The 27085-nt window shown below is 46.7% G+C and overlaps 2 protein-coding genes across 3 annotated transcripts in view; one reads left to right on the plus strand and one right to left on the minus strand.

Moving 5' to 3' along the window:
* Positions 1-27085, plus strand: part of LOC139995334 (uncharacterized) — a 307852-nt gene that overhangs the window by 127600 nt on the left and 153167 nt on the right. The gene's annotated exons all lie outside the window — the stretch shown is intronic.
* LOC139995245 (homeobox protein araucan) overlaps positions 1-27085 on the minus strand; it is a 76011-nt gene that overhangs the window by 16421 nt on the left and 32505 nt on the right. For both annotated transcript variants that reach the window (XM_072018518.1, XM_072018527.1), the window contains exons 2-4: positions 22736-23131; positions 11605-11738; positions 2044-2402 (exon numbers count right to left, since the gene is read on the minus strand). In XM_072018518.1, the coding sequence (XP_071874619.1) occupies positions 2044-2402; positions 11605-11738; positions 22736-23131 (889 nt within the window). The remainder of the gene's footprint in view (positions 1-2043; positions 2403-11604; positions 11739-22735; positions 23132-27085) is intronic.

Consider the following 27085-nt stretch of genomic DNA (forward strand, 5'->3'; position numbering starts at 1 on the left):
GGGCGCCGATACATCACCGTGCCTCAAACCACTACTCTCTGTGTATCTATATACACTCTGTATATACATGGACCCTGTGGCACAGAGTGTATATGGTCCTACGGATGGCTACTCAGCCCGGGCGCACCCTCCGCCTCTCACTCACAGAGCCACGCTTAGGGAGACGAACGTGTGCGCGCGCGCGCGCACGCCAGATCGAGCGCCAACCTGTACGTACCTACACGTACAGGTATGTATTCTGTGCACGGTGAAAGTGTACGTGGATCGTTCAACGTATACGTGTATACGTGTGTTTGTATGCGCGTGTATGTCAAGCGTATACGCGCGCGATCGTACCAATACCGACGAACCCGGCCGCCGGTCCACCAGGGGACCAAACCGAAGGCCATTAATCTCTTTGCGCGGCAACCCGCAACCCGTCACTGTGTTTACCCACATGTGAACCATTATGTCCGCCTCCGCGATATAGAGCCCGACACACGGCCGGTTTCGCAGCGAATTTCTAACTCGCCGTTTCCGGCCGTTGGGCAAAATGCCTGAATAAGTAGCCTATCGAGCCGAGCGACGGCCGAACGACGCCAAGGGGCGAATAGAAACGACTGGATCTCGCTCGCTCGTCCGACGATTTCAGCGACGCTGAGAAACTCCAGTTTGGTAATTGAATTTACAGGCTGTCCGGGACAAACGACTCGTGCTATGCGACTTTGAAACTCGACCGACTCGAAACGACCTGCTTCTTGCATCGACGTTACGTGGCTTGAAAGCGTGGTACTGGGATTTGCACGATCCGATAGGGAGATGGTGTAGGAGGAATTTTAAAGAGGGACGTGTAGACTGGAAAACAGGAGAGAAGTCCAAGATTCTAGGCAATGTCTGTCGATATTTTCTAGAAATCTACGGACGGCGTAAAGATAGAAATCATGGACATCCATGTATAGCACGATATTTACGAATACATAGGTGTAAAAAAGAAGGCATATTGATAATTAATCGCAAAAATGCTCAGTGTACGTATAATATGCAAAAATATGTAAAACCTATTTGAACGCAAGGAAATATAAACACTTTTAGAGATATATGTAAATATTATAGCGTCAGCAATGCCATAAAATCGCGTAGTTTCTTCGCAGCGGGTTCTCCAAAACAGCGTACAATTTCCAAACAAGAACGAAGAGTACTCGAACAAGAAGAAACTCATACGCTTCTCGAATCCAATAGAGAGAAGTGGCATTTATCGTAAATCGTAGCGGGACTCGAGAGGATCAGAGAGGCTCCGTTCTCCCTAGAAACGTTCGCCGTCCGCAAGGATCTCGTCGCCGATCTCCGTGAATGGCGCGCGATCCATGCAGGGTGAGGTCGCGTACGGTTATTGTGCGCGGAATGGATGCTTGCGCAATATCAGAAACGGCGACCGATGGCCACTCGATATCGGGGAAACTAGTCACGCGAGCGCTACACGCTACCGACATTCCTCGAAGAGATCGGTACGCTTCGCGGCCTGGTTCACCCTCGACCGCGCAACCGCGCAGCCGACTCCGACCTATTGTGTACACCGTACATCGGAACATCGATAATTGGCCCCTAATGGCGGTGCTTCTTCCGAGATTCGAGACACGGGTTGTTCTTCGAACATTCTTGCGGCAAATGCATGCACGACTGCATGGATTATTGCGTTTCGTGCTGTTACACGCGTGCAAGCTTATCGACTAAACTTGCCGGCACGTAGGTACGGCGAAACGAGGCTTCGACCTCAACTTTTTACGGGCAGTATGTATTTTTATCTTCGGGTTGCTGTTTCAAATAATTGGGAATATAACAAGGTAGGGTTGTTCGAGTCACCCGAGCTTCGATATTTTAAAATTCGTTCGTTTTGAACCGTTCGCATGGAATGATCAAACTCGTTACATATTACTAGACGTTGCTGCTAGTTTCTAACGTAGCAACGAAAGAATTATCCGAATAAACCTATGTTGCTCCGATCTGCCTCGTTCGCTCGTTGTTTCGTCGTTGTGTGCGAGAGAAAGCTGGAAAAAAGTCACTCACCGTTTTCCTCGAGGCCTCTCCTTGCCTCCTCTCCGACTCTGTCGCCTTGAGTGTCACTCGCGAGATCGTCCTTTTCCTTGTTGTCCTCCGAGTCCGTGAGAACCGCGTCATCGTCGTCGTCGGTCTTGTTTTTCGGTTCCCAAGTCATTTTGTTCTCCTTTTTGAGGCGTCGCCGCGCGTTCGCGAACCAAGTGGACACCTGCGTCAGTGTCATCTTCGTGATGATCGCCAGCATGATCTTCTCACCCTTGGTCGGGTAAGGGTTCTTCTTGTGCTCGTTCAGCCAGGCTTTCAGCGTTGCCGTGGACTCCCTCGTCGCGTTCTTCCGCCGTGCCGCCAGGTCGTATCCGGCGCCATATCTGCAAAGATAATATCGTACCTTGTAAATCGACGTCGCTATAACGTCGGGGAAAACTTAACTTTTAAGGCTCGACTAGATTTCCTCGATCTACTCTGTAATCGTTTCTTTTTACATATAAAAGTGCTCAATGTCGTGAAATAATTGACCCTTAAATCAACTCGATTTAATTCTACTACCATAAATCACTGCTACAACCGTGACGCTGCCTCGAATCGGTATTTAACGCCTCGAGCAAACACACTAAGGCCAATCATATTTCAATCAAGAACGTTCCACGAGATTCTATCCTAAAACCAACAATTCATCCTCCGCAACGATAGTAAAAACGTAACCATTGTTCAACATTTGTCGAGCCGAGCCACTCCACTCGAAAAGTGGCATCTTGTCGAGGGTGTGAATTCCCCGTAGATTTTGGCAAGACCAAAGTGCTGGGCGACAGAGGGAGAGACTGAGAGAGAAAGAGAAAGGAAGGGAGGAAGAGAGAGAGAGAGAGAAACGGCCTTCCTAGATTCATTCCCCTGGCCGCGGGCTGCGCGCCGGAGCATCGAACCCTCCGGGATAGGGGGCGACATCCTACTGGGTCGAGGGTGATACTCCGGCAAATATATACGGAGAATAAACCCCTAGCGGCGGCGTGATTCCATCGAGCAACCCCGGCACTCACTCGCTGTAATGGCGATTCGATCGATCCCCTCTCCCTTTTCCGTCGGTTGCCTCGCTCTAGACCTGCTGTTCTTCGTTCTCCCTCTCGCTCCTACCCCGTGTCCTCCCCACTGGGGAGCACCACGCGAGCCTGTTATAGGTATGTACTATTATATACTGTAGCCTAAAATACCTATCGACGATCCATCGGACGTGGAAGGGTGGCGGCGAGGACGATGGTGGTGGTACTACTGTTCGAGGCAGTGGTTACCAGCGACATTGTAGCCGAAGCGTGACGCAGCTTGACGGAGTACGAGAATCGGATTCGGGGAGGACACGCGAGAACAGTGAATAGTCCGACGATTAATGGAAACCTTTGCACGATTCCTGATATCGCGATAGATCTCGCCGAGAATCGGGAAATAGACGGAGGTGAATGAATTTAGGCTACTATCGTTTTAAGTTGACGATAAATCTAAGGAAGATTGTTAAACTCGATATACGCAATAACAAAGCCACGTAGAAGCAAAATTCATCGATCGTTGCATTGAGAAAATAACTTGTCTAACTTGTACTAACGCAACTCGTACTAACGTGATCAAATTGGTAGAAACGACTATCAGATTCTCTGTTTCTAATACGATTACTAAAGACATTTTCAAAAAATACAGCTGACCGATTTGATACTCGAGTGACTCGATTTAGAGCCTCTGAAAGCTCTAAATACGAAACACGAAAAGTGGAAGCTTACATACGAAAACAGTGTTTTATCGCGACTCGTAAATTGATAAAGCACGAATCGTAATTCGACGTTTCGCAAGGAAAATAAATAAGCGCGCGTAGGGCGATGTTTTGCGGGGTCGAAAAGTTTACGGCCGGCACTGCTTTTCGAAAGGGAATCTATCGCGTTTTACGTCCTCGCCCGACGAGATCATCAAAAGATCCTTTTTACGCGAACTCCAGAGTTTATTCAAATGGAGACGTTTCCCGAGACTAAATCGCGTTTTACGATCGCGCGCCTATCCGGCCGATTCTGTTCTGATGGAGCGCGACAAATGGCCCGATGAGATCTTCTGTCCAGGCTTACAAGTTTAGACGTGATCTAATCTCGGGTTTCGTCGGCGGAACGACCGACGAGTCTCCTAAAATATTGGTCGCGTTACGTCCATCGAAATTCGTACCGAGACGCGACATTCTCTGTGTAGTTCTACGTTGTATATCGAACATATGCTGACTATTTAAGAATTTTTCAACTATACAGTACACACGCGTTATATCAAAATGCAAAGACAATGTCTTTGAACGTGAATAAACTCGCGAGATTAGAATCGAGGAAACAAAATTGTCACCAAGGAAGCAAAAAATAGAGGCAAATCGAACGAAAAAGCAACCGATTAGGATCGTGTGCTGTCACTTGAGAAGCAGAGCAGAAGATTACGTAATTCCCCTTTCGAAATTCAACCGTTCCTTCCCGTCGTTACTGCAATCCACATCCGAGATTGGCGATGACCGCGTCGATGGGGATGAAGGAGGTAGCGATCCGAAGGAAGCGGACTCGTGCAAGTTCGAGGACGTTTCACCCTCTATTAAACTCCCTCGGACAAGGGAAAGGCGGCCGCCGTAGATCTCGTAGCTCGTCTATAAAATCAGCCGCTTTTTTGTTCGTACCTTTCCCTCTACCTTTCACCTCCCGTTCTCCCATCCACAATATCTTTTTCTTCTTGCTTTTCGTTAGAAAACGTCCGATCGATCGAGATTGTTCCAGATTATCCGAGTACGACGAAAAGAAAATGGACCACGAGGAAGAGTCGGTCCCTTTCTGGGTATCTGCCAGGATTCACGTTAAAGATGAACAAGGTAGAATCAGGTACGAGGAACCAACTACCGAATTTTCTTTGGATTTTCCATTAATTGTTTACGAGTCAACTAATTCCCGATGGTAAGAGACACCCTAAAGGTAGGAGCTTGAGGGTAGCTTTTATCGAGTTCACAGATCCAAAAAATATCCTTGTGTTTAACATTAACGCGCTTGAACTGTGTCGATACATTTCAGTACTGCAACGACTTTTAATCGTTATTATCACTCTGGCAACTATTTCGTCTATGACCCGTTCCATCCACGGCTATCCATAGATCAACGCCAAAGAGAGTTCCTCTCTGATGGAACAAAAGTTTCCATCGAAACTATCCTCGTATCAATACAGCGACGAAATCGCCTACGAAATGGCGAGGCTTCTTTGTCCGCGAGAGCCGCGGCGGGATCGACGAAACAGTTCATATAAAGTTGCGGGAGCACCGGTGGAAACGTAACAACTCGTTCTGCGAATAGCCGGGGCGGGAAGTTAGAAATTGACAGCGGCCGCCGCCTCTAGATTTAATCGACGCCCGAGCCCCCCTCATTGATATGCGCAATTTCGACTGCCTCCCACACGCGCGCGGGGGCCAGCCCGCTGCCGCCGCGCAATTATCCACACGTATTCGAACGCTTGGCCGTGTGTAGGGGCCGCGATTTACATACTAAGTGTGGCGTTGCGTGCCAGCGGAGAATCGCTCGGATGTATCGACGCGATCGTTCTGCGCCCCGATGCAATGCAGATGCGACAACCAGCGAAGCTCGCGTCTTATACGAGGAAGGTTAGATCGAGTCACGGTCTTGCGCGTAAAAGTTTGCGACACGGCCGTGCGAATCTTTAGAAGCAAAGAGAGAAAAAGGACTCGGGCAGAATCGTCAAGAATCTGAACTGCGTGGGCTTTTCCACGATCGATCGCCGAAATCGAGTTCTACGTACGAACGTTTGGAATTTCGTGCTGTATATTGGATGTTGGTAATCGAGTAGAATTCCGAAACAACACGCTTTATACCTGAATCCTCCAATTTTAATAATCGTGTAAACAGAATTTGGTGGAGACGAAAATATCGTAAGCTGTATATGTGCAGTAACAATCATCGTACAGTGTCGGCGTATACGATTATTACAACAGCGTACAACGTCGCAATCAACGATCAGTGAAAATTTAATCGAATTCTCCTCGCACAGGAAGCAAATTATCCTTTCGTATTTCATCCACGCTTCTCGCTACACCTCGAGCTTAGATTCCAACGAATCGGTCGACAAATATTCATCGTCGGACGATCGTGACGCGTTCTCGTCGCATATCATCGCAGTGGGAACGAAAACGTACGCAAATTTAGAAAGACAAAACACGGCTCGAGGTGAATGGAACGAACGAGGTTGCGCGAGAGAAACGAAGAAGGGTGCAACGCGGAGAGACGAGGCGAGTGGTGAACGCGCGAGGGTGGGAAATAGTGGAAAAGAGAGGATATCGTCGAATAGCTCCGGTAGGTAATAACGATGCGAAAGGGGGGCAGAGATGAGCGCGTAATACTAGACACCAGGGCCACTCGAGCGACTCATTAGGGGCTTTGCATATGGTGGCGTCAACCTCGAAAGGTTAACCAATATTGGCAGAACGCGCGTAATTACGTCCTCCGGCCTCGTATAGAGCCGTGTATATAGCCTCGATAGTTACGCCCGGTCCCGGATGTGCAAACGTTTCCTACCTACCTACCTACCTACCAACCAACCTACCAACCAACCAACCAACCAGCCAGCCAACCAACCTACCTTGTGCTTGCACCACGCAACCTACCTACCGCCGCGTCTGCTCCGCGCGCGCTGCATCCGACTGACCCGCCTCCCCTCTCTCTCTCTCTCTTTCTCTCTCTGTGAAACTGCAACTGCTGCACTCGGCGACGACAACTTCGCCACCTCTTATCTAATCCGAAGCGTCGCGTCGTCGCTGATCCTTTTCACCCGACTCGTGTTTGAAACGATTTTACTCTTGCGCGAGAACGACGGTTTAATGGTTGTCCGCTGCTACTTGGAACACTCGCGACATCTATTATATCTGGGTAGGTGGATGTCGACTTTGAAAGCATTTTAGATCTTAGAGCAGAAATTGCCGAGCGATATCGTACGAGTTTCGGAAGACGTTCGACTGCGTTAATTTCGAACAAACGCGAATTGTTGAGAGACTTCAAAGTATGTACAATTTGATTGTTAACGATTAACTCGTGGATCGATATTTTCGTAGTCTACAAGGAGGTATTAATAGAAAAATCATGAAAATCTTCCAACTCAAGTGCTGGATAGAATCTAACGAATAATTTGTAGTTTTCAAAACCTTCGTGATGAAAGTAGTAGTCCTGCTATAAAGTCCAGCAAAAGTCTCTCGTGCCACTGTTATAAGCATGTTAAAACAATCAGGATATTGAGAACATAAACGAGATAAACAAGATATCAAGGTCACTGTATACAGCTCCTATAGAAAGCGGGCCACGAATTATAATTTTAATTCCGATAAAACGATTTACACGAGAGTAAAGTTAACGAAGGTTCTTTTTACCAGCGAAACGATAAAAATTCCACACCTCCGGATTAGCATAAAAATTTCACGATCGTTACATGGTAGGGGTCGATTATAGAGTTGGCAAACACGCGAGAAATTTTTCTTGCAAAGTTGGAGATACCGATCGATCTACGCGACGACGAGAGCAAAGAAAAATCGTGCTCGCAACCGGTCGCGGCTCCATCGCGGGAAAAAGCTCTCCCTCGCGCGAGACCGCTTCTCGTCTCCATAGCAGACGTCTGTATCTAACGATCGAATAAAAAGCGGTATCTCCGCATCGAGCCAGAATTGAGTTAGCTCGAGCAACAGCGTTCGAGAACGCGATTTCATAGTTCGGAACGACCGTCGGCGAAGTCGAGGAAAACGGTTCAGTTGCGACCGATTTTCTCTGGTTTTGACGAGTGAAAAGACTGGCGGTCGGCTTCGAGGCAATTAACAGGAGCCAACGAGAACATTTGGAGAAAAGAGAGTGGCGGACCGATGGAACGGTAATGGTTCTTGAGAGTTTCGTCGACGAGTTTCTCAAGGAAGACCGACGCCGTTTCACTGTGATTTTTTATTCAGCAGTGAAATAGCGGGGTATCGCGAGAGGACTTGGAGAGTTAAAACGGGAAGGAAGAGAAGAACAGAAGGGCGAGGGTGTCGCGGGATCTACGTGAAAAATGGCGCTCGCGAATGGGAAAGCTCCGGAGAAGATCCGTACGTGGCCAGCATCTGCGCCACTTTTACTCGTCCTCGTGAAGATTATCCGAGGGAGTGAATCGAAAAAGAGTGTCGATGTATAAGACGAGAGAAAAACATTGATCAGCCGGTCTTCGTGAGCTCGCGCTGTAAACTGTTTCAGGAAATTAATCTTCTCCAACAGAATTAAATGAACTGTATTGATTACCACGTGGGAAACTTGTCGTGGAACGAGCCTTTCGGCAAACTGGATAAATACTAGCCGCGATATTTTTCACACTATTATTACACGCCATTAGTGAACAGTTAGTTATTCCGTAATTTCAATATTCTTCCCATGTTCCGCTCGTACTCGGCGTTTAAAATATTTAATTCAGCAAAGTAGCGATTAGAGGTAACGGAAGTTCTTTAAAAGGAGAAAACAGAAGCAGACAGCACGAGGGTTTTGAATTCAGCGTCACGGAAGAAAGGATGCAAAGGCACATGGCTGCTGGCGACAGTTCCCAAAGGATCCTAACGACGTATTTCTCATTTCCTGTAATCAGAGCGTCCTCATCCGTCCGTCTCAATCGAGTCGCTTCAGCCTGTTAGCGGACAGCTCTCCAATTCAAGCGTTCGAAACGCGGCACCGAGCGGAGAGCCGACGAGCTCGCCGCTGATGAAACAATAGCGGCCCGTCGCCAACGACGAAAGTGACGACACAAAGAGAGAGAGAGAGAGAGAGGAGAGAGGGAGAGAGAAAGAAGCAAAGCGACGAGGAGCACAGCACAGACACAGAGTGGAGGAGACAAATAGAGCGAACGAGGGAGGACAACGAGGAAAGAGGGCGAGAGAGGGCCGTCGTATTATTAAGCAAGTAAATTAATAGAGGCTCGGCGAGCAATGGAGAGCGCCGCCCGAGCGAAGAGGGTGAATATTCCACGATAAACAATGCCTACAGTTCGGAGTTTTGCACGGGGCGAGCGCGCACACACGCTTCGCGGCGACGTATACGCGCGTTCGTTGGAAGCGGTGATTCTCTAGGAGGAGAAAGAGGTAGAAGAGAAGGAGGAAGAGGCGGCGAGGGACAGAGAGTACCGGTGGATACAGGAGAGAGAATCAAAACTGCGACGTGTGGTGCGTGAACGAGCGAGCAAGCCGAGGAGAGGAGGTGTACACGCGCGTGAACTGTGCAGAGAGCCTAGCGTGTTTGTGTGTGGACACGAGGGTTGCTAAGCAAAGTAAGTAAAGCACCTGTGGGAGCTGGCTCGCTTTGGAGGGTGGAAGGAGGTAGCTACGTTAGAGGTGGAAGAAGACGAGGTGGGAGAGGAGAAACGTAGCAGAGACCGAGGAACGAGGAGCTTGATAGCGAAAGAGAGTGGCGGCAAGGGGGGAGAGCGAGGCGGGAGGGAAAGGGAGCGCGAGCGAAAGAGAGAATAGAGACTAGAGAGGCTTGGCGAACAGGCGAGCCAACCCCGGGAGGAAGCCAATCAATAAACTCACTCACTCGCTCTCCTACGGAGAGAGACCTACTGCTCTCCCTACACTCGCAATGCGACTATATATGTATACAGGCAACCTGGAAGCCTCCATTACGTACGCCCACTCTGCTGCCTACAGCCATTTTGTAACCGTTCGCCGTGCACGGTTTCTCTCGAATCTCTGTGTCTTCTCATCCCCCTCAGCAAACGAGAGAGACAGAGAGAAAGAGGGAGAGAGCGAGAGAAAGAAAGAGAGAAAGAAACGAAGGCCGGGGAATCGAAAGACGACCCGACCTAACCACGTCACGTTCAACGTTGACGAGAAAGCGCCGTTCGGCGAGATCAAAGGAATTCGAACGGCTGTCGATCGAGATCTAGCTCGATATCGAGTTCTTCCTCGCGATTCTTATCATCGCCAATGATCTTTTTCCTTCTAATTATCCATCGAAATTTCCTCTCGTGAAACGTGAAACGTATCTCCATGGAGAAACGTGTTTTGAAATAAAGGGGAGGAAAAAAGAAGAGCGAGAAAGAAACGAGAATTTAGATTTACGAGCCACGAGAAAGAATCGAGAACTGCAGGGGAACCAAGTGTTTCCAATTACGCCTAGCGTCGAAATCTATGTCGATGTCTCGTTTTGTCAACGGCACGCGACACATGGTTTTCGAAAATAACCCTGTTCGTTCCCACGAAAGCTGCTCGCAAGCTACCAAGACCCGTAGCCAGCGCGCCACCTTCGAGTCGGGTTATTACATGCAGGTTACCAGGGCGGAGCTACTCTTTCGTCTTTTTTTCTCATAAAACGCTCTCACGAAGAAAGTAACGCGACCTGGTTTATTTTCCTCCGCGTTCCCCGTTCGACGCTCCACCAACAACGAAATTGCCACTCGCGAAAGGTGACCATGTCCCTTTACCTCCTTTTTATTTTTGCACGTCGTGTTTCGAGTAAACGCGCCACCTGCGAATGTTGGTGTCGCCACGGCAAAAGAGCGACTTTTTCCCCATAATTTTAATTCTGCCCCGATAAATAATCGTTCTACCGTTCTGACAGATTTTGATATATCGCCGATGTATCGCGATACAGCGGCGCGCGTCGAGCATGCTACGCGAGAGAGCGAAATAAATTTCCGTCGTAAATTCGCCCGTCACTTTTTCGTCCGTGCTGCCATTATTAATCAAAACACGGATCCGTAACGAAAATACGGATCCCGTGGGCCGGCCTCTATCCGCCCGCTGAAAATACACACCGCCACCGACGAAATCACTTACTCCGATACAATGTTTGCGGCCACGGATCGACGGTGTCGTCCCCAATGCGCGACAACTACCTCTTTCTCGCCATCGATATTCCGCAGCTTCCCTACAAGATGAAGTACAGGGGTCCTCGTGTTGACAGCACCCTCGTAACTCTTATCCACGAGCGGCAAGAACGAGCATCCGGTTTGCTCGTCACCCTTCTTACGGATTAATTGTCGCCTACCTTCGTTTGGTCGTGTGTTGTTTTGTAAATACCAGTCTCGAAACTCGATGGGGAGAAATTTGATTTGAACGGCACGTGGAATAAAGGACGACTCTTGAAACGTAGCGAAAATAGAAAGAACTCGACGATTTATCCCGTTGTTTTCAGACGATTTTTACAATCGTAAAGACTCTTTAGATAAAGTAAAAAGAATCGGAAGTCGCGACTTTGAGATTCGAATCGAGTATCTTTAAACGGGAACACGAAGCAGAAAAGGCAGTTATGTCCGTTTCGTATAAACATCAACGGGCCGCTTAAAATTGTGTACCACTCTGGTTATATCGGGGCAAAGATATTACGAATTCGCGATAACGATAACCATTGCTGCCGGGATATGTGTAACGAGTACGAGAGATCGTGACTCCTGTTTTAATGGCGACACCGAGAGCGGTTCTCGAGCCACGCGAAGGGACGAGAGAGAGTGGAACGCGGCTGGTGGTTTAATCTAATGGAGCCGAGAGACCATGAAACCTGGTGATAAACTTACCCGTAGGCGGCCAGGGTTGGATCGTAGGGATAGTAACCCGTGGCAGCAGGTTGGAGGGCGGCCGTGCCCCATGCAGCACCCATATCCGCCGTCATCCCCATTCCCGTCGTGTCCTTCAATCCGTACGGATTTCCCTGCAATCGAATCGCATAATTAATTACCTTAGTAGAGATTGCGGCAACTCGAACGTGTAGAAATTAGAAATTCAAAGTACTCTTCAAAGTTACGGTTGGAAATTACAAAAAAAAAAAAAAAAAAGGAAAAAGGAAAAAGTAAATAAAGATTCTGTTAGCGCATGGAGGAATTTAATCTTAAATGGCGTAAATTAGCATTATTAATTGGTAATTATTTGTAACATGAAGGAGAAGAGACGAAAACGAACAACACGATCCATCTTCCACCTTCTTATCTATCTGCGTATTAAGGTCAGCCGTGCGAAAGCGCTTAAGACCGCAATGTTACAACTAGCTTTATTGTAAACATTGGATATCATATGACAACGCTACACCAACTTTTAAAACGATGATCGATTAGCTACAAGCGACGATGGTTACCAAGGATGAATACATTGTCTCGGCAACTTGCACACCTTCCGGCGAAGCTAAAATAAATACACGGTATAAAACTCAACAACGTGTATCATTTATCCGTACGATTGCACGTACCGTTCGAGATATCGCATTCGTATGTTAACAAGAACGGCACAAGCACCAGAATCTCGACCATGAAGAATGATATACAAAAGCGACGGTTATTTTTACCATCGCCTCGTGACTAATTTCGTCTCCAAGCTCGAATATTCCCTGTCCCAAACGGAGCAGCCCACTCGCGGCAATTTATGCAAACGGTCTATCCGAATTAAAATCGATCGATCCATCATCTTAAGCGGCAATCTCGCCGCGGCGCAGGTTCGTTCCAACGAGGTCACGCGGATCAGTCAATCCATCGACGAGTGACTGACGATCCGTTAATCGAGCTACACCCACGAGAAACGCTCGTATTATCCACCAGCGAATTCGTTCGCCAGTAATAAAACGATTCCAGGCACGATTATCGCCGCGAACAATCGTGTACTTCGCCGTTCTTTTCTCCTTCCATTTCGCCTGGTTCGTCGAAAGGAAAAACGAAACAAACGTTGGAGAAAGAGCGACACGAACGAGGCAAGGGAGCGAAAATTTCGAGTTTTAAACGAGCCAACGCAGACGCTGCGACTCCGTCTCGGCCGGATATATCTACTGGCGCACCGACTCGCGGGAATTGGATGTTTCGAAGTGTCGGTACAAAACGCGTCATAAAGACGCCCCTTGCTTGGAGGCAGAGACAGAGAATCGAGGAGAGACCCGAAGAAAAAAAGGAGAGAATAGGCAGTGACGTTTGGGGGTAGAGAAGCACGAGAAACGGTGGCGGCGCGTTTGCTGGCTAATGGTAGCACAATGGGATATTATTAGAAGGAAGGCTTAAAGCCGTTTGGCGCCAGGAAGTTTCGCATTACACGGATCAGCGGCGACTCGTTCGCCTTGCTTCCCTGACTCTTAATTCTCGCCAGGTTCATCCCTTCGTTTCGATTTCCGAATCCGCTCCGGTAGCCGTGGCTACCTTTGTGGACCACCGTTCTTTTCTTTATGCCCTTCTTTTTTCCCTTCTTCCTTCCAATATGTAAAAAAGAAGCGAAGAAGAGGAAAGAAAGAAAGGGCACACATATTTGTCCCCTGTTGCAGGACTTTCATGCCTTCTCTTTCCACGGAGGCAATTTTAATGGAGAACCGCGGGTGGTCCACCGTCGACGCCTCCAACTATTGTTACGAGTGCGGAACGCCGCTCGGTCACCAGCCGATTATACGACCCACCGTGCATTATTAAGGTAGCAATAAACATGCTCCAGCCGAATTTTCTGAACGCATTAGGACAGATGACAAGCCTCGCGTAGACTTGATCCTTATATCTGGTCTTCAAAACTACAAGCGATCGATATTACGGTTAAAATCATAGTCAATTAATATTTCTGTAGTAACGAACCATTGCACTTTCGAATATGAAACTTATACGTTTCTTTCTCTTCCAATAAACGCTCGTAGAAATTACAGAGACAGTATCTTTCCCCGTCTGATCAGCATGTGTCACGACACAACCGCGTCTCTGGGCGAAAAACGGTGTCGCGGCCGATTATTATCAGAGAGCACGTGCACGAACGGATATCGGTAGATCGACTGCGATGAAACGATTTGCGACTGGCGTGCATTTGAGTATACGTGACGAGCCCAGAAATTATTAAGCAGCAAGTGGAAGCGTATAAATTCGATTAACGTTAGATTCGAGGCCAAACGTTCCCTTCGTTCTTTTCGTTGTTCGTGGTTCTGATACTCGAAAGGTGAACGAAAGGGCGAACGCAAGTTTTTTCTTCCATGTCTTGCACCATGGGTGCTACAATTTAAAAAATTTCCAAGTTCTCGTCGATTCGTCCTTGATCGCGTATGGAGAAGGAAAGCGAGAGAACGGTATCTACTTTATTTGCTGAGAGTTCTTTTTACGACAATGTTGCATGATAGGTACTGTTCCCCGGAACTCTAACATTTCCTTCGCTGTAGAAAGCTTCGAACCTGTAACCGCTAAACCGATGCAACTTAGCAAAAAAGGAGAAGTTCCAACCCTTTTTAATTCCGTGTAACACAAAACAAAGCTAAAACAAACCTTACCACGTTACTCTAAAACTTAATCCAAACGTTTCTTCCACACCCTCGGGAAGCCGTGATTCGTCGCGCCCGCGCGTACACACATACACTTACATACATACACACACGGCCAATTAGCACACGCGGCCGTACTCCCCGAAAGTTTGACGGGCGAGTACAATGCCAAGTTGGACGGCGCCGTTTCGCGGAGTTCGATCCTGAGGTCAGCGACAAAAGACAACCGGCGGAAAAGTTGGCCGAATATAAAGAGGGGACGACGTGACACGAGGCCCTCGAAGTTTAAAGTTGGAGGCTCGGCCAGCAGTTCGGCTCGACGATAATTTAATTAACGGTCGACAGGGTGGGTCGAAGGGATCGGACGGAGTTTAGTATCGATGCGTAACGATAATGAAGCCGTAGTGAGTTTTCGCGTGGGACAGCAGCTTTCAGAACATTCTAAGCTACGAGGCGATCGGTTCGCGAGATTTCGTTGAACGTTCCTTCATTCGCGAGATGAGAGGAGACTATTTCGATGGACATCAGTCGCGTTTTTATTTATTCTGCGGAGAGCTTGCGTTGAACAAGGACCACCGTGGTCGGCTAAAAGAGGCCGCTTTTTATTAGTTCCTTTATCGCTCCTCGCTCTCGCGCCACCCACTTCATTCAATGCTAATCCGATTCTTATTATATTATAATGCTCGTCGAAACGACGGCGCGCCGGTCGAATCGTCGGAAGCGCGTGCTTCCTGCTTAACGATCCCCACTTTTTCTGCCTTTCTCTCTTTTTTCCTTCTTCGTCTTTCGAAGAGACAAAGGGTCACGGGTGAAACGAGGAAGAAAAGATGGAAGGAACACGAGAAGGAGCAACGGCAACGTAGAGGAACAGGTTGAAACGAGGAAATTCGCGGCGCCATTGGTTTGCGCGACGACAGCATCGTCGTTGCTGCATGTGCCGCCTGTCGATGACCTTATTTGAATCACCTCATTATGTAAGAATTTCGTGTACGCGTTCGAGCTGGCGCGCGCGCGCTCCGCTTAGGTAACAGAATGCGTGTTCGCGAGTCAAGTACCGAGCTGCAATCAAAGACTTTTATTCGACTTCCTTCTTCTGAAGTCTTACGGGTTTCTTCTTTCCATGTACGCGAACGATCATCACGACGTGGAAATTTGCAAAGGTCCATGGTACCAAAAAGGCGTTATTGCTCGGTAAAGACATTCAAGGAGCCATGCTGCAAGAGGAATACCCGATACGATGCGAGTTAGCCGGCGGGAAATGGGGAAAATAAAGCGAACGGTTTCAGCGCATTCGCGACTCAAATGGCGGAACATCTGCGAAGATAAAAGTTGCTCGAAACAAAACCGTTGCTTATCATACTCGACTACATTTTATTTCATTTCGTAGTCAATATATATATCTGACAAAGCGATAAGATTACCTACATTATATTCGATATACGTTACTAATAACTTCACCCTTTCAGATAAGATTAGTTGGCGAGCAACAACTATTTTCACACGATAACGCAGCTTTATTACCAATTCGGGTACTGATGGGTCGTATTTTCACGCGTGTGCCACCCATTGACCGTTTTATCGTTCGTACGATATATCCGAGTAAGTATTACGTTTATCAGCCTGATTACTAAGCAAAGTACCATGAAAATTCCTTAGATGTTGGCAACCTACGCGTTACACTATTTAAATCTTTCCAGCTCCTAGCGAGATTAAACGACGTTGCACGAACGTCAAGAGGGCATCGATATCGCGAGCGGAGGGTGATCGCGGGCTCGTCAAAATTCTCAAAATTCCCGCTGGTCGTCCATTTATGACATTCCAGGCTCGGTTGTCGCACGACCGCGGGAGGCTGAACGATCTCGTCGCGTGCACGAAATTGCACGACGCCGCTGAAATTCCACGAAGGGCTGACCAGGGCGAGCAGGCCGCGGGCTAGCTGCAATTTATTGCGATAAAGGTGCAAAGCTATGACGTTCGACGCATCGTCTCACGACAAATGGCATTCCTCGAGCGTCGATCGGTCAAGCCCGACTAATAACGCCAACTACCGTCCGGATAGGGGAGCCGCGTTGAATTTTTCGTCTGACGTCTGACACGGGGGACTGCGGTAGGTTCGACTTCTCTCCAGCTACGTATCGAGGAGGTTACGCATTGTAGTAAATAAATTCAATTCGTCGCGTCAAGTCGTTTAAAAGCGATCTGTTCGACGTATCATTTGCTTCTCAATTTAAAGCGGGTTACACAAATTTGTATATCGATGTATTCTGTATATTAAGCTACGTACAGATAGTGCAAGGTAGACCCGCGAGGTTTGCTCACCCGATACCTGCGCCTCGCTCGAGTTGCCTCGTGTGGTCATGTTGAGTACGCGAAGCAAGCGAGCGAGGCAGGATGAGCCACGGTTACGCTTTCCACAAAGTCAATCAATACGCGTCCAAACGAAACGAGTAAGAAGCTGCGGGGTATCTTTGATGTTGCCAAAAAATCGCTACTCGTTGACTCGCCTCGAGACAGCCTCGCGCTGTCTGTGCATATCTTTACCTGCGCTTAATCCTGCTATTGTCTTCTAGTGTATATTTTAAGAGATACAAACGCGAAGAAGAAGCGAGAAAAAACAACATGGTTAAAAACTATGGAGTTAATGCTCGGGTAGTAGAAGAAACGTTCTAACGTTCTGCCAATCAAAGTGACAGAAACGTAATACCGCCAGCAAAGTCGTAAGAAGAGAATACCTGGAATCGACTTTGACCAACGATATTTACCAGCACTTGACGCTCCGATCTCGCCCCTCCATTGTACATGGATGTAAGAAACAGTAGAGGGGGGAGTTGTCTGCAACGCTGGCGTTGAGAGAAGCAGCCTTCAGCAAATAATTTCGAGCCTCCTATACCTACTCTGCACAAACGCGATGAACTCTGGTATTCTGAATCGACTAGAACGTTTCCAACTTAGAACGCGTCTACGTTACAGGATGTTACACAAGCGACGTGTGCAACGAGCATTATCAAGTTTCAGCCGGACACCATAACGATGTCGGGGAATAAAGATCGGTGGGCAACGCTTGTGTATTTACCGGGGACGCGTTTACATACATTAGTGGTGCGAGCGTAGCGCGAAACACGCGTTACACCAAGCCAAGAACCGTGTAGGCACATTGTATCGCATGCGAGCCGCGCGTAACTGCCAATTATAAGAGCGTAAACGGTACGCGATTAAGAGTGCTACGTGTGTTACGCTTATCAATGAGCCGTAAAGTAACGCATTTCGCGATATCGCGGATCGGAATGCTCCAACGGCTCTTTCATTGCGCCGGAGACATGCGACCGTGCGGATTCGAGCGGACGAGCCGCTCTGCGAAGAGACAGGAAACGTCCGCTATTTCCATTTATTCGAACAATCGCGTGGGATCACGCCAACATGTGTTTCCAGATAAAACACAAGAAATTTCAATCTTTTTCTAAGTCGTTGCAACGTAAATCTTTCTATCCTTTTGTAGTCGAAAAGTGGAATAATATACGGCCTTGAGCGATTAACTAAACGCGTGAGAACCTTTTTGAATACGATACGAACTAGATCGAGAGGGACAATCGTACAAGTGAAACGAACGGTTGAAAAGATACGTTAAAATCTGCCGAAGCAGTGTCTCGAGGATTGTTAACAAGACCGTTGTACGTAGGTTGAACTTGTTCATCGCAGGATCGTAGCTATGATTCGATCTTGAAGGACACAAACGACAAAAATTTACGTTGGATCCCTTCAAGTCTGAGTTTCGTACATCACACGATAGGTACGAAATCCTGTTTCTCTATGTACTTTTAAAGAGAACCAATCTAATTCGCAATTCCATTTAATTAACAGAACGACAACAACCTCGACGACACCAAACGCAGCTGAACCAGTATCGACTCCATAAGTAGGTTCGTTGCAGCGCTACTTCTGCTTCCCGCCTTTCCTTCGCTTCCTCTTCCCTCGACCCGTTGCGAAGAGCATCGAGAACGAGCCACGGCCGCGTTTAAGAATCGCACGGAACACAATTTTTCATCCAGGCGTCGAAGTTCTACTCGATAACGTTCCGCGCCTAATCGAGCGACAATTTATGAATGGCACTGTCGAGAATCGGTGTCGTAATTGGCGTACAACGTGTCGGGAAATATCCCAGAAGCAATTAACATCCGCTTCAAAACGCTACGCACTCGTGAAACGAACTGTGAAATAACAGAAATCACACCCCGTGCGTTTCAATCCGCATTCCTTTCGTTCGCGAGCCACCCGCACCCTATTGCCGATAAAACGCCAATCTAAATTAATTTGTCGACCCGATATCGTGCGTTCGTCGATCGCTGGCACATTCATAATGCTGATTGTCATGGAATCACGTGAACCGTTAAGGTCGACGATTACGAGTTTACAGGGGAAAGGGAATCGAGCGATTGGATATGTTTGAATCAGTACTACCGATTCTATTTAACCCATTAAGAACTGGCAGCACCGCGGCATTGCGTAACATTTTATTTGCAATTTGTTTTCAATCGATTCGTATCATCGAATTTTACTTTTTAACATCGTGGCTGGAAAAAGAAATTGCGAGAATTTCACAGATTTTTGATATCTTGAAAATAACAGAACATAAGTTACGGTATTTTTGTTTTTCAACTTCTACTGTGTATGCTGTGTACGTACTGTGCTGGGCCTTTAATGGCTTGATTGTGCTGTATAACACAATTTAACGAATATTAATAGCGAAATCTTACGGGTTACAAATTACTTATGCTAATAAATTCTTCTGCGTGACAGTAGCAATTTTGCAATAAAAACAGGTATAGTTTAGTTTTACAAATTGCAAGTCAGCTAAGTGTATAATTTACAACATGTTACTTGTCAATTCATTAATATTAATTAGTGCATTATTGTGCAAGAGAATTCTATTCTATGAACTGAAGTGACTATTACATTACATGGCTGTTATAGATTTAATCCTCTGAAACAGGGAAAAACATTGACAGTGTTCGCTGTATAATACAGTGGTTAGAAAAAGTATTTGCAAATACTCTTATTTTCAATGAAACGTTTCTTTCAATTTCCTTATCAGATTCCACGTTTTCATTACGTTGCTGTCTCGTTTCATTTCTTCTACTACTATAATGCTATTAATCAGCGTAATTAGCGTTCGTAATTGGCACGTATCATCGAATGGTCACGAACGCAACCCTCTTCAAAGAATCGCGCACAAAATTCAAGTCATTCTTACGTTTCAGCTTGACTGTTCGAGATAAAGAGACGAGCGATGGTATCTCTCGTTATCAGTTCCGACTGGGACTGATTGCGCGGTGAAGATCAAAAGGCCGCGGTTAGCATTTGCGGTGGTGAAGATAAACGCTTCGAAAGAACCAAACCGTGTAACGACACGCGCGCATTATCGGCCGCTAGATGGAGTCACGACGATAACTTTCCAACTTGAGAATCGGTGTCGTGCGATCGATACGCGGGGCACGGAAAATATTCCGAGGAAATTTGAATGTCATGGAACGATGCGGCTCGCGACAGTCGAAATGGTTCGTTATCTGCGATTTCATCCGATTCGTCCCATTTGGCGATGTAAAAAGCGACCGTATAATTTCACCCAATGAAAGGTGCCCAGTCGTTATCGAAAGACACGCGTTGCTGATTGGCTGTGTGCACGGTTCGAGGTAGAAATTCATCATAAACGTGGATATCACGGACATTCGTATCTCGATCAGTTAAATACTTGGTTACACTCTGTCTACCTCGCATCGTCACCTTGTCCTATTTTAAGGCGGCTGTCCCGTTAATTAAATCGCGTTCAGAGAGAAGCTGTTAAGATAAGAAAACCGGCACTTTTGTCACGGAAATATCTATTCCTGATCCAGTGGAATTTTGCTTCCGTGTCGATGTTGAAAGAGCGTTAAACGAATTCCAGTTTCAATTTGATTTCGATTACGTCTTTGTACGTGAGATTTAAATGGCTTGTAGCGTTTAAGTGGTAGAATGACGAGTCACTCTGGACGGTGCCATAGAGGGATAAGTCTGTACCTGGAACTCGTTGCCTGCCTTTATCCAATCAGTCTCGACCGGTTGGCAGAGGGGCGCAAGATTGATTGTTCCATGATTTCGTCCAAAACAACCAATTAGTATAATTATGCCGATAAATTCAAATTTAATTGGGCGCGCTTCCTCTCTCCACCCCGGAGAACTTTCTCTACAACGAAAGCCAAATAACGATAATAACGCGCCAGTTATTATCTTCGAAGCAACGTATTTTGGAACAAAGTTCGAATCTAATTGCACGAACGATCCGTCGTATGAGAAAGGAAAGCAAACGCGTACACGGTGCTCGATGCACGCCACAGGAAACGCGTGTTTCGTACGATAAAAATTCACCGACACGATATTCTAACGTATGATACGGCGTGTCTCGAATTGACCTTTCACTCTGGCAAAGGATTAATGTACTTATCGTTCGCAACGTACTACGAGAGAACTGCGGCGGCAAAAAGGAGAACGTCGCGTCGCCGGCAATAAATGCAGAATTTAATTATCAGCTCTCTCTGTCTATCCCTTTCTTGGTTCGAAGCTCGCCGGTCGAAGTCGCTTCAAATGGGCTTGCAACATCTGGCGGACCGAGCGTGTTTTCCACGCCAATCTTTTTATCGTTTCTACCTCCCGGTGGTGAGTATCCACGCTCGAGTGCAGATATAAATTGGCCGAAACCCCGATACGATCGCGCGTCTATTTCTATACGTCTACGTCAACCGCGTTTTATCAGGCTATCGTCGATATGCTCGCGATTAAACGCAAACAGTTTTGCTCTACACGCGTGATCTCGCTCCAATCTCCCGTCTAGAGTTGATTTTTGTCGTGTTCAAAACACTTCATCCGCCTACGTAACATCGTCCGATGCCTCTCTTCCAGACGTCACATTACGTATCTAGTACCAGTTAATAACATCTCTTAATAATTCAACGCCCTATAGAGAATGACCGATGGTCTGCGTATTCTCCACATTACGCGTATAAAGTCGTCGCAGTCTTCTCAACTAAATGCACATCGAACAGAAATACATCGAACAGAACACTGGCCGTGTCGCGTCGCGTCGATCCCGAGCTCCTTTCGCTTCGAACAAGTTTTACAACGAACTTGAATGTTTCTCGCTCCGCCTACCTATTTCTTCGTGTCCTGCACGCGATACCGATTCGATGTAATTTCAATGTCCGCGGTGACTTAATTACCCACGCCGACACTTTTGTTCGCTAGCACGCTAGCCGCGATCTTCGCAATGTCATTTTCGTCTTGGGTAAAAGCGTTTCTCTTAACGCAACCGCGACGAAACTTATTCTTAGCCGTGTTTTTTCCGCGCGATGAAAACGGCCGAGAGGAAACGCGTGTGTTTGCACGAGAAACGCGTGTTTCACAAGATTCCCGGGTAGTCTTTGGCGAGCGAGATTCGCCCTCTGAAATATAACCGTGAATCCATCATGGAGTCCTCGTTAGACGTAGCTAGACGACGCGAGACGCGTCTTCCGCGAACCGAAACTTAAACGAGATTATCGCTCTGCTCACGACAGCCGCGCGTGAATAATTCGACACAGCCGGCGACGGAGGCGGCTAGAAAACGCGATCGAGTCAGACGCATGGATTTCTCGGTGGTTCTAACGGGCGCGAGAGAGACTCGTCTCCGCGCTTCCATCAACCGGGATTCCAAGCTAATTCGTGACAGGACCAACCGCTAATCCGTCTTGAGTTTGGCCAGTGAGAGTAATAATCGTCCGGCACGCCTAGTACGACGGTCCGATCAGTCTGCGACCACGATGGTCTCGCATATTTCACGCGTGAAACGTTACAAAGCGTATTGCAAAAGCACCGAGAGGGCGGACGTCTGCTTTCCTCTTTCGAAACGCAGCTAATAAACCGTTTAACGATCGCGTTTATAAATACGAGGCGCTCGTAAGTCTTTCGATTAGCGCTACAATACGCAACTCGTGTAATTTATCGTTTCCAAGTAACGAAAGTTATTTCGTCGAGCTATGTAAAGACTGACACGAAATCCTCTAGTTAGACAGGCATACAGGATGCTTCGAATAAAAATAATTCGTCATATGCAATGGCCATAAAATTATTCTGTAATCTTGGAAGGATATTCGAAAAAAGCCGGAATCTTACTATTTAAATCTCGCAACGCTCGCTAACCGCTGTACACGATATTCAAATCCCACCCACCCTACAAAACATTCCCGTACGCAACAGCTTCGTTGAATAATCACCTATGAATAATTCATTTGTCGTTGCGTAAATATCGCTAATTAGCTTCTCGCAATTAACCTGCGACCTTCTTTCTTGTAGAGGAAGGAAAAAAAAAAGAAAAGAAAAGGAAAAGAAACGAAAGAAAAAACGAGAGCAGCGCACAAAGAAACAAGTCGAGTGATACTCACCAAAGGAGGATAGAACGCGGAGCTGTCCATTCCGATGCTAGGATATGGTCCTTGATCGGTGGTGGAGGGTGTCGGCGTAGGGTAAGACGAGTAGGATGTTGCGGTGGGTGCTAGCCTCGGGTACGCGCCCAGTGCCAACCTGGCTGCGCTGTCGTATTGACAGCTGCAGACTGTTTGTCCGGTCACGGGGTCCGTCATCATGGGCCTGCCGTTTTCGCAGCAACCAGGTCCCGTAGTACCGGCCACAGGGGTGCTCGTTCCTCCGGAGGCGGGTGCAGCCGCGGCGCCGGTCGTCGTCGCCGTCGACGAAGGCGAGAGCGCGCCAGGGCTGAGTGCGCCTCCCGACGACATCGCCGGCGACGTCGCCGTCGTTGGCTGTCCGCCGCTCACCAGCAGCTAAAATGATTTCAACGGGACGTATTAGCAACATGCTCGCTTGCTTTGGCCAGCTGATTATGGGTGTGTATAGGGTGTGGTTCGAAGGTGTTCCTTATGGGTTTGGGCGGGGTTAAGAATTTGGATGTCCGTGAAAGAATTATTTTTTTGCGTTCTGCGGGAAAAAGGAAAATAATTTGCCGATTTGAACGTAGGTATGGTATATATGCATGCAAATATATACGTAAGAGCGAATGATTGGAGGTATTTTCAGAGTTCGAGTGGAATGGTAGGCGATCGAGACTTTCTTTGATTTTTGAAACAAACGGAGAATGGAAAATCTTTGGCCGTATGGGTTACGATCTTCGTGAACTTGTGGATAGATATCGTAGAACGGGTCGATGGTTTGATAAAAAACTGATTAACAGCGCTTTTGACGAAAGCGGAGATAAGAGGAGATCTTGTCAATGAAATTTGAAGTGGTGGTAACACCGAATAATAAGATAATCAGCCAGATAGGAAATTTAATTGAATTAACATTAAGAAGGACGCGTTTAGGAATGATATCTGATACATCGAACGTATTACGTTTAGATAATCGCGCTCGAGTATCGAAACAAGGTAGAAAAGCTGTACGTAAACAAATTATACGACAATAACGTGGTACGATATAAAATCCCTACGCCTTTCCTCGACCCTTTGTCCGTGACTCATGTTACCGCTGATTCATATTACCCGTTTCGTTGTCGTTTCCGTCAACAGCTCTTAGTTAACACCGTGTACCGATGTACGGATGTAAAAAAAAAAAAAAAAAAAAAAGAAGAAAAGGGAAGAAAAGAAAAATGTTCGCAGCTCGAATAAAACAAGTAGATACATGGAAATAAATTGCGAGTTAACCAGGCGATATCGGTTTTAAAAATAATTCTAGAGTAAAGGGTTAATAGCGGTAATGACGGTAATTTCAAAAGCAGGTGATACACGCTTATCGCCGCGGATCCGATTATAAATGCGTGCTCGATAACTCGATAGCAATTCCGTGTTACTTTAATGGACGATAATCGAGGATGGAGTAGCGGTATCTGTCGTTATTAAACAACAGATGACACACGACAATTAACTCCTTAAAAGGATCGTCAACGCGAGAAGGAGATCGAGAGGTGGAACAAATAATAATAAAAAATACGAACTATAATTCACTTCGGAAATCTTTGATCGAAGTTTCAAACGAAGTACGTGCTATGTTTCCCGTGGCTGGAATTATGTAGTGCGACATCGATGTTCACTCGCGATCAGGGTCCTTCGATAGCAATAATTGTCACGTAATTTCGTATAATGACAGCCGAGTATATTTAACGTAAATGTCACTCGAAGCTTTCCAGACCGAATAAATTAAATGGAAATTTATCTTGGAGCAAGTCAAATTGTTGGCCAGCCTTCGTACATCAACGATCCTTGTTTACGCTTTTACAAACGACCAAAATATCGCACGAAAATTACGCACGTCGCATGTTAATGCGGAAAGAAATGCACCCGACCGCTTTTTTTTCATCGAAAGTACTTCAATTTTGTTCGACTGCTATCGCCACGTTGAGTACCAGAACCAGACTAACGATAGCAAATATCTTGATGCGTACGTCGTTCTCCAGCCTAATTGTTGCACACGTTCGACCAAGAATATTCCAGGTTTTATGTAACAAAGGATTATTATATTACGCTATACGATATCGGCCGAGTGAAAATACAGATGCTACGTGCAAACATAGAACAAGTTTTGGAACAGCAAATTGCAAATATGTTTTACACGAGTCGACGACACACGCGCTTGATATTCGAAAGAATAGACAATACTTCCGAAAAAATGCAAACGATCGGTTAATGGATAGACACCAAGGTCGGAAAGGACAAGTTTCGCAAAACTATCGATAATTAATGTGGTTGACGTAATCGATCATGTTCGAAATTTGCATTATAGTGCTTCGGCTTAAAAAAAAAATAAACGAGATTGATATCACGCAAGGAGAATAGGACATTACCACCACGATAACTGCTTAATTAATGTTAATCATTCCTACGATATGCAAGAACTTTACAAAGATAAAAAATCGTTTGTCTCGTCAGTCATAATGCACGTCATACCTGTTGCATGCCTTGTTAAGAAATGAAATATAAACAAACGTAACATTGAAATGGAATCGATTGTAGCGATAATAAATATACCGATAGGTTTTAATCACAGGGAGTGCTTTACATAATAATCTTGCGTTAATAACTTCTCGTTAAGGCGTCTCTGAATCGTGCTTCCCTACAACTTTTATCGTCAGTGGACACCTCTAGTTACCTTGCGCTTACTTGCACTGGCGCTTCCATTACGTTTGAATAATCATACGACCGCTCAATGTCTCAACTTATTATTTTTGCTTAGAATACTGAATGTTCTTCGTCGATGCAGTATCGACGGATATAATTCACGGAGTCCTGGTTATTTAGATAATCGCGCGTATACTCTTAGCATTTACAAATTATCTACACGGACAACAGAGTTAACGACGAAGTGGAAAAGCGAACGAGCGAGACAAATTATTTCTAGATTCACTTTCTTGCACTCGTTTTACCATCGCTAGCGATAAAGTAGCAACGCATCGCGTGTTGCTAGATAAATATTTCTATATCGAAATATATCTGTCACGCATCGAACGATTCCTCTGTTCGAGCAGAGCGGAATTTAATCACGCGCGGATTCCAAAAATACTCGTCTCGTGTATATTAATTCCCCCCGTTTGTTCCCTCTGATTCCGCGAACCATGTTCTAACGTTCTAGGCAGGCAACGGTGGCGCGATCCCGCGATTAATCGCTTCCCAAAGGCAGCGTGCGTCGTCGATCTCTCGCGTAGAGTACTCACGAGGGAAGGTCTGCGTACATATATATCGCGTTGGCTTCTCCGCGCGGTAAATTAGCTCGCGGTAAATGAGGATGAAATGAATCCTGGTAATTAATACGGCAAGGGCGTGGAGTTATTTCGAGAGAACGAGCTCCGGAGAGCTGAAAGGGTGGAAGGGGAGAGAGAGGATCTTGTGTATCGTCGCGTTGATAAAGAGAGTCTTCGTCTCGCGTATTCCGCTTGCTGTAGAGAAGCAGGGAGGAAAAGGAGACGAAGTCGAAGGAGGAGAAGAAGACGAGTCGGAGGAAAACTGTTCGCTCACGTAGTACCTTTCTATTCGTAGAGCGCGTGTCGAAATCGGAGGCCAGGCGACAGGACGCCCACGGGAAACGTGATAAATAGGATCATCGGAAACATTATTTTCACACGCACGATTTTCCCTTCGCCCCTTTGTTTTCTCGCTGCTCTCCGACAGAAAAGAAATCTCGTCGAACAAGAGGCGGAGAAGAAAAAAGAAAGAGGATAAGAATGGAGGAGAGGGAGGAAGGAGACGTCGCCACCGTTTTTTATAACGCGTCCATATTTTTCGCGGCGTGGACGTGTTTACGAAAAGCGGGATTCCACGTCGCGCTAAATAGTCGTAAGATATTTCGACGCCCCGTGGCTGCCGGCTACAAATTTCGTCCGATAATTTATCGCTAGTGATACCTAAATAGCGTCCCACCGTGAAATTGGACGATGCGCCGATCATCCACGAGATCATCCTGTCGACCTCCGATTCACCGCAATTCGTATGCGACTTAATTTATTTTCATCAACATTGGCGTAACTTTCGTGGTGAACGAGCTGTCGCGACCACTTTCGCTCGCTCCATCACCAAGCACGGTTTTATCTCTATCGAAAATGTACCCCCTTTCGATATCCAACCCTAGGAGACGTACGCAAAGTCCCACGATATCGCTACAGCGAAATCTTCGATTAAAACGACACGCGTTCGCCATAATCGTTTAGGAGTACCGGCGTTTCTCTATTTCCACGAGCGAAACGGTCTTCTCTGGTCGTTCGAGGCTCGTTCGCGCGCTTGGAAAGAAGCTGG

This window comes from Bombus fervidus, chromosome 2 (assembly GCF_041682495.2).
Source record: "Bombus fervidus isolate BK054 chromosome 2, iyBomFerv1, whole genome shotgun sequence".
Classification (NCBI taxonomy): Eukaryota; Metazoa; Arthropoda; class Insecta; order Hymenoptera; family Apidae; genus Bombus; species Bombus fervidus.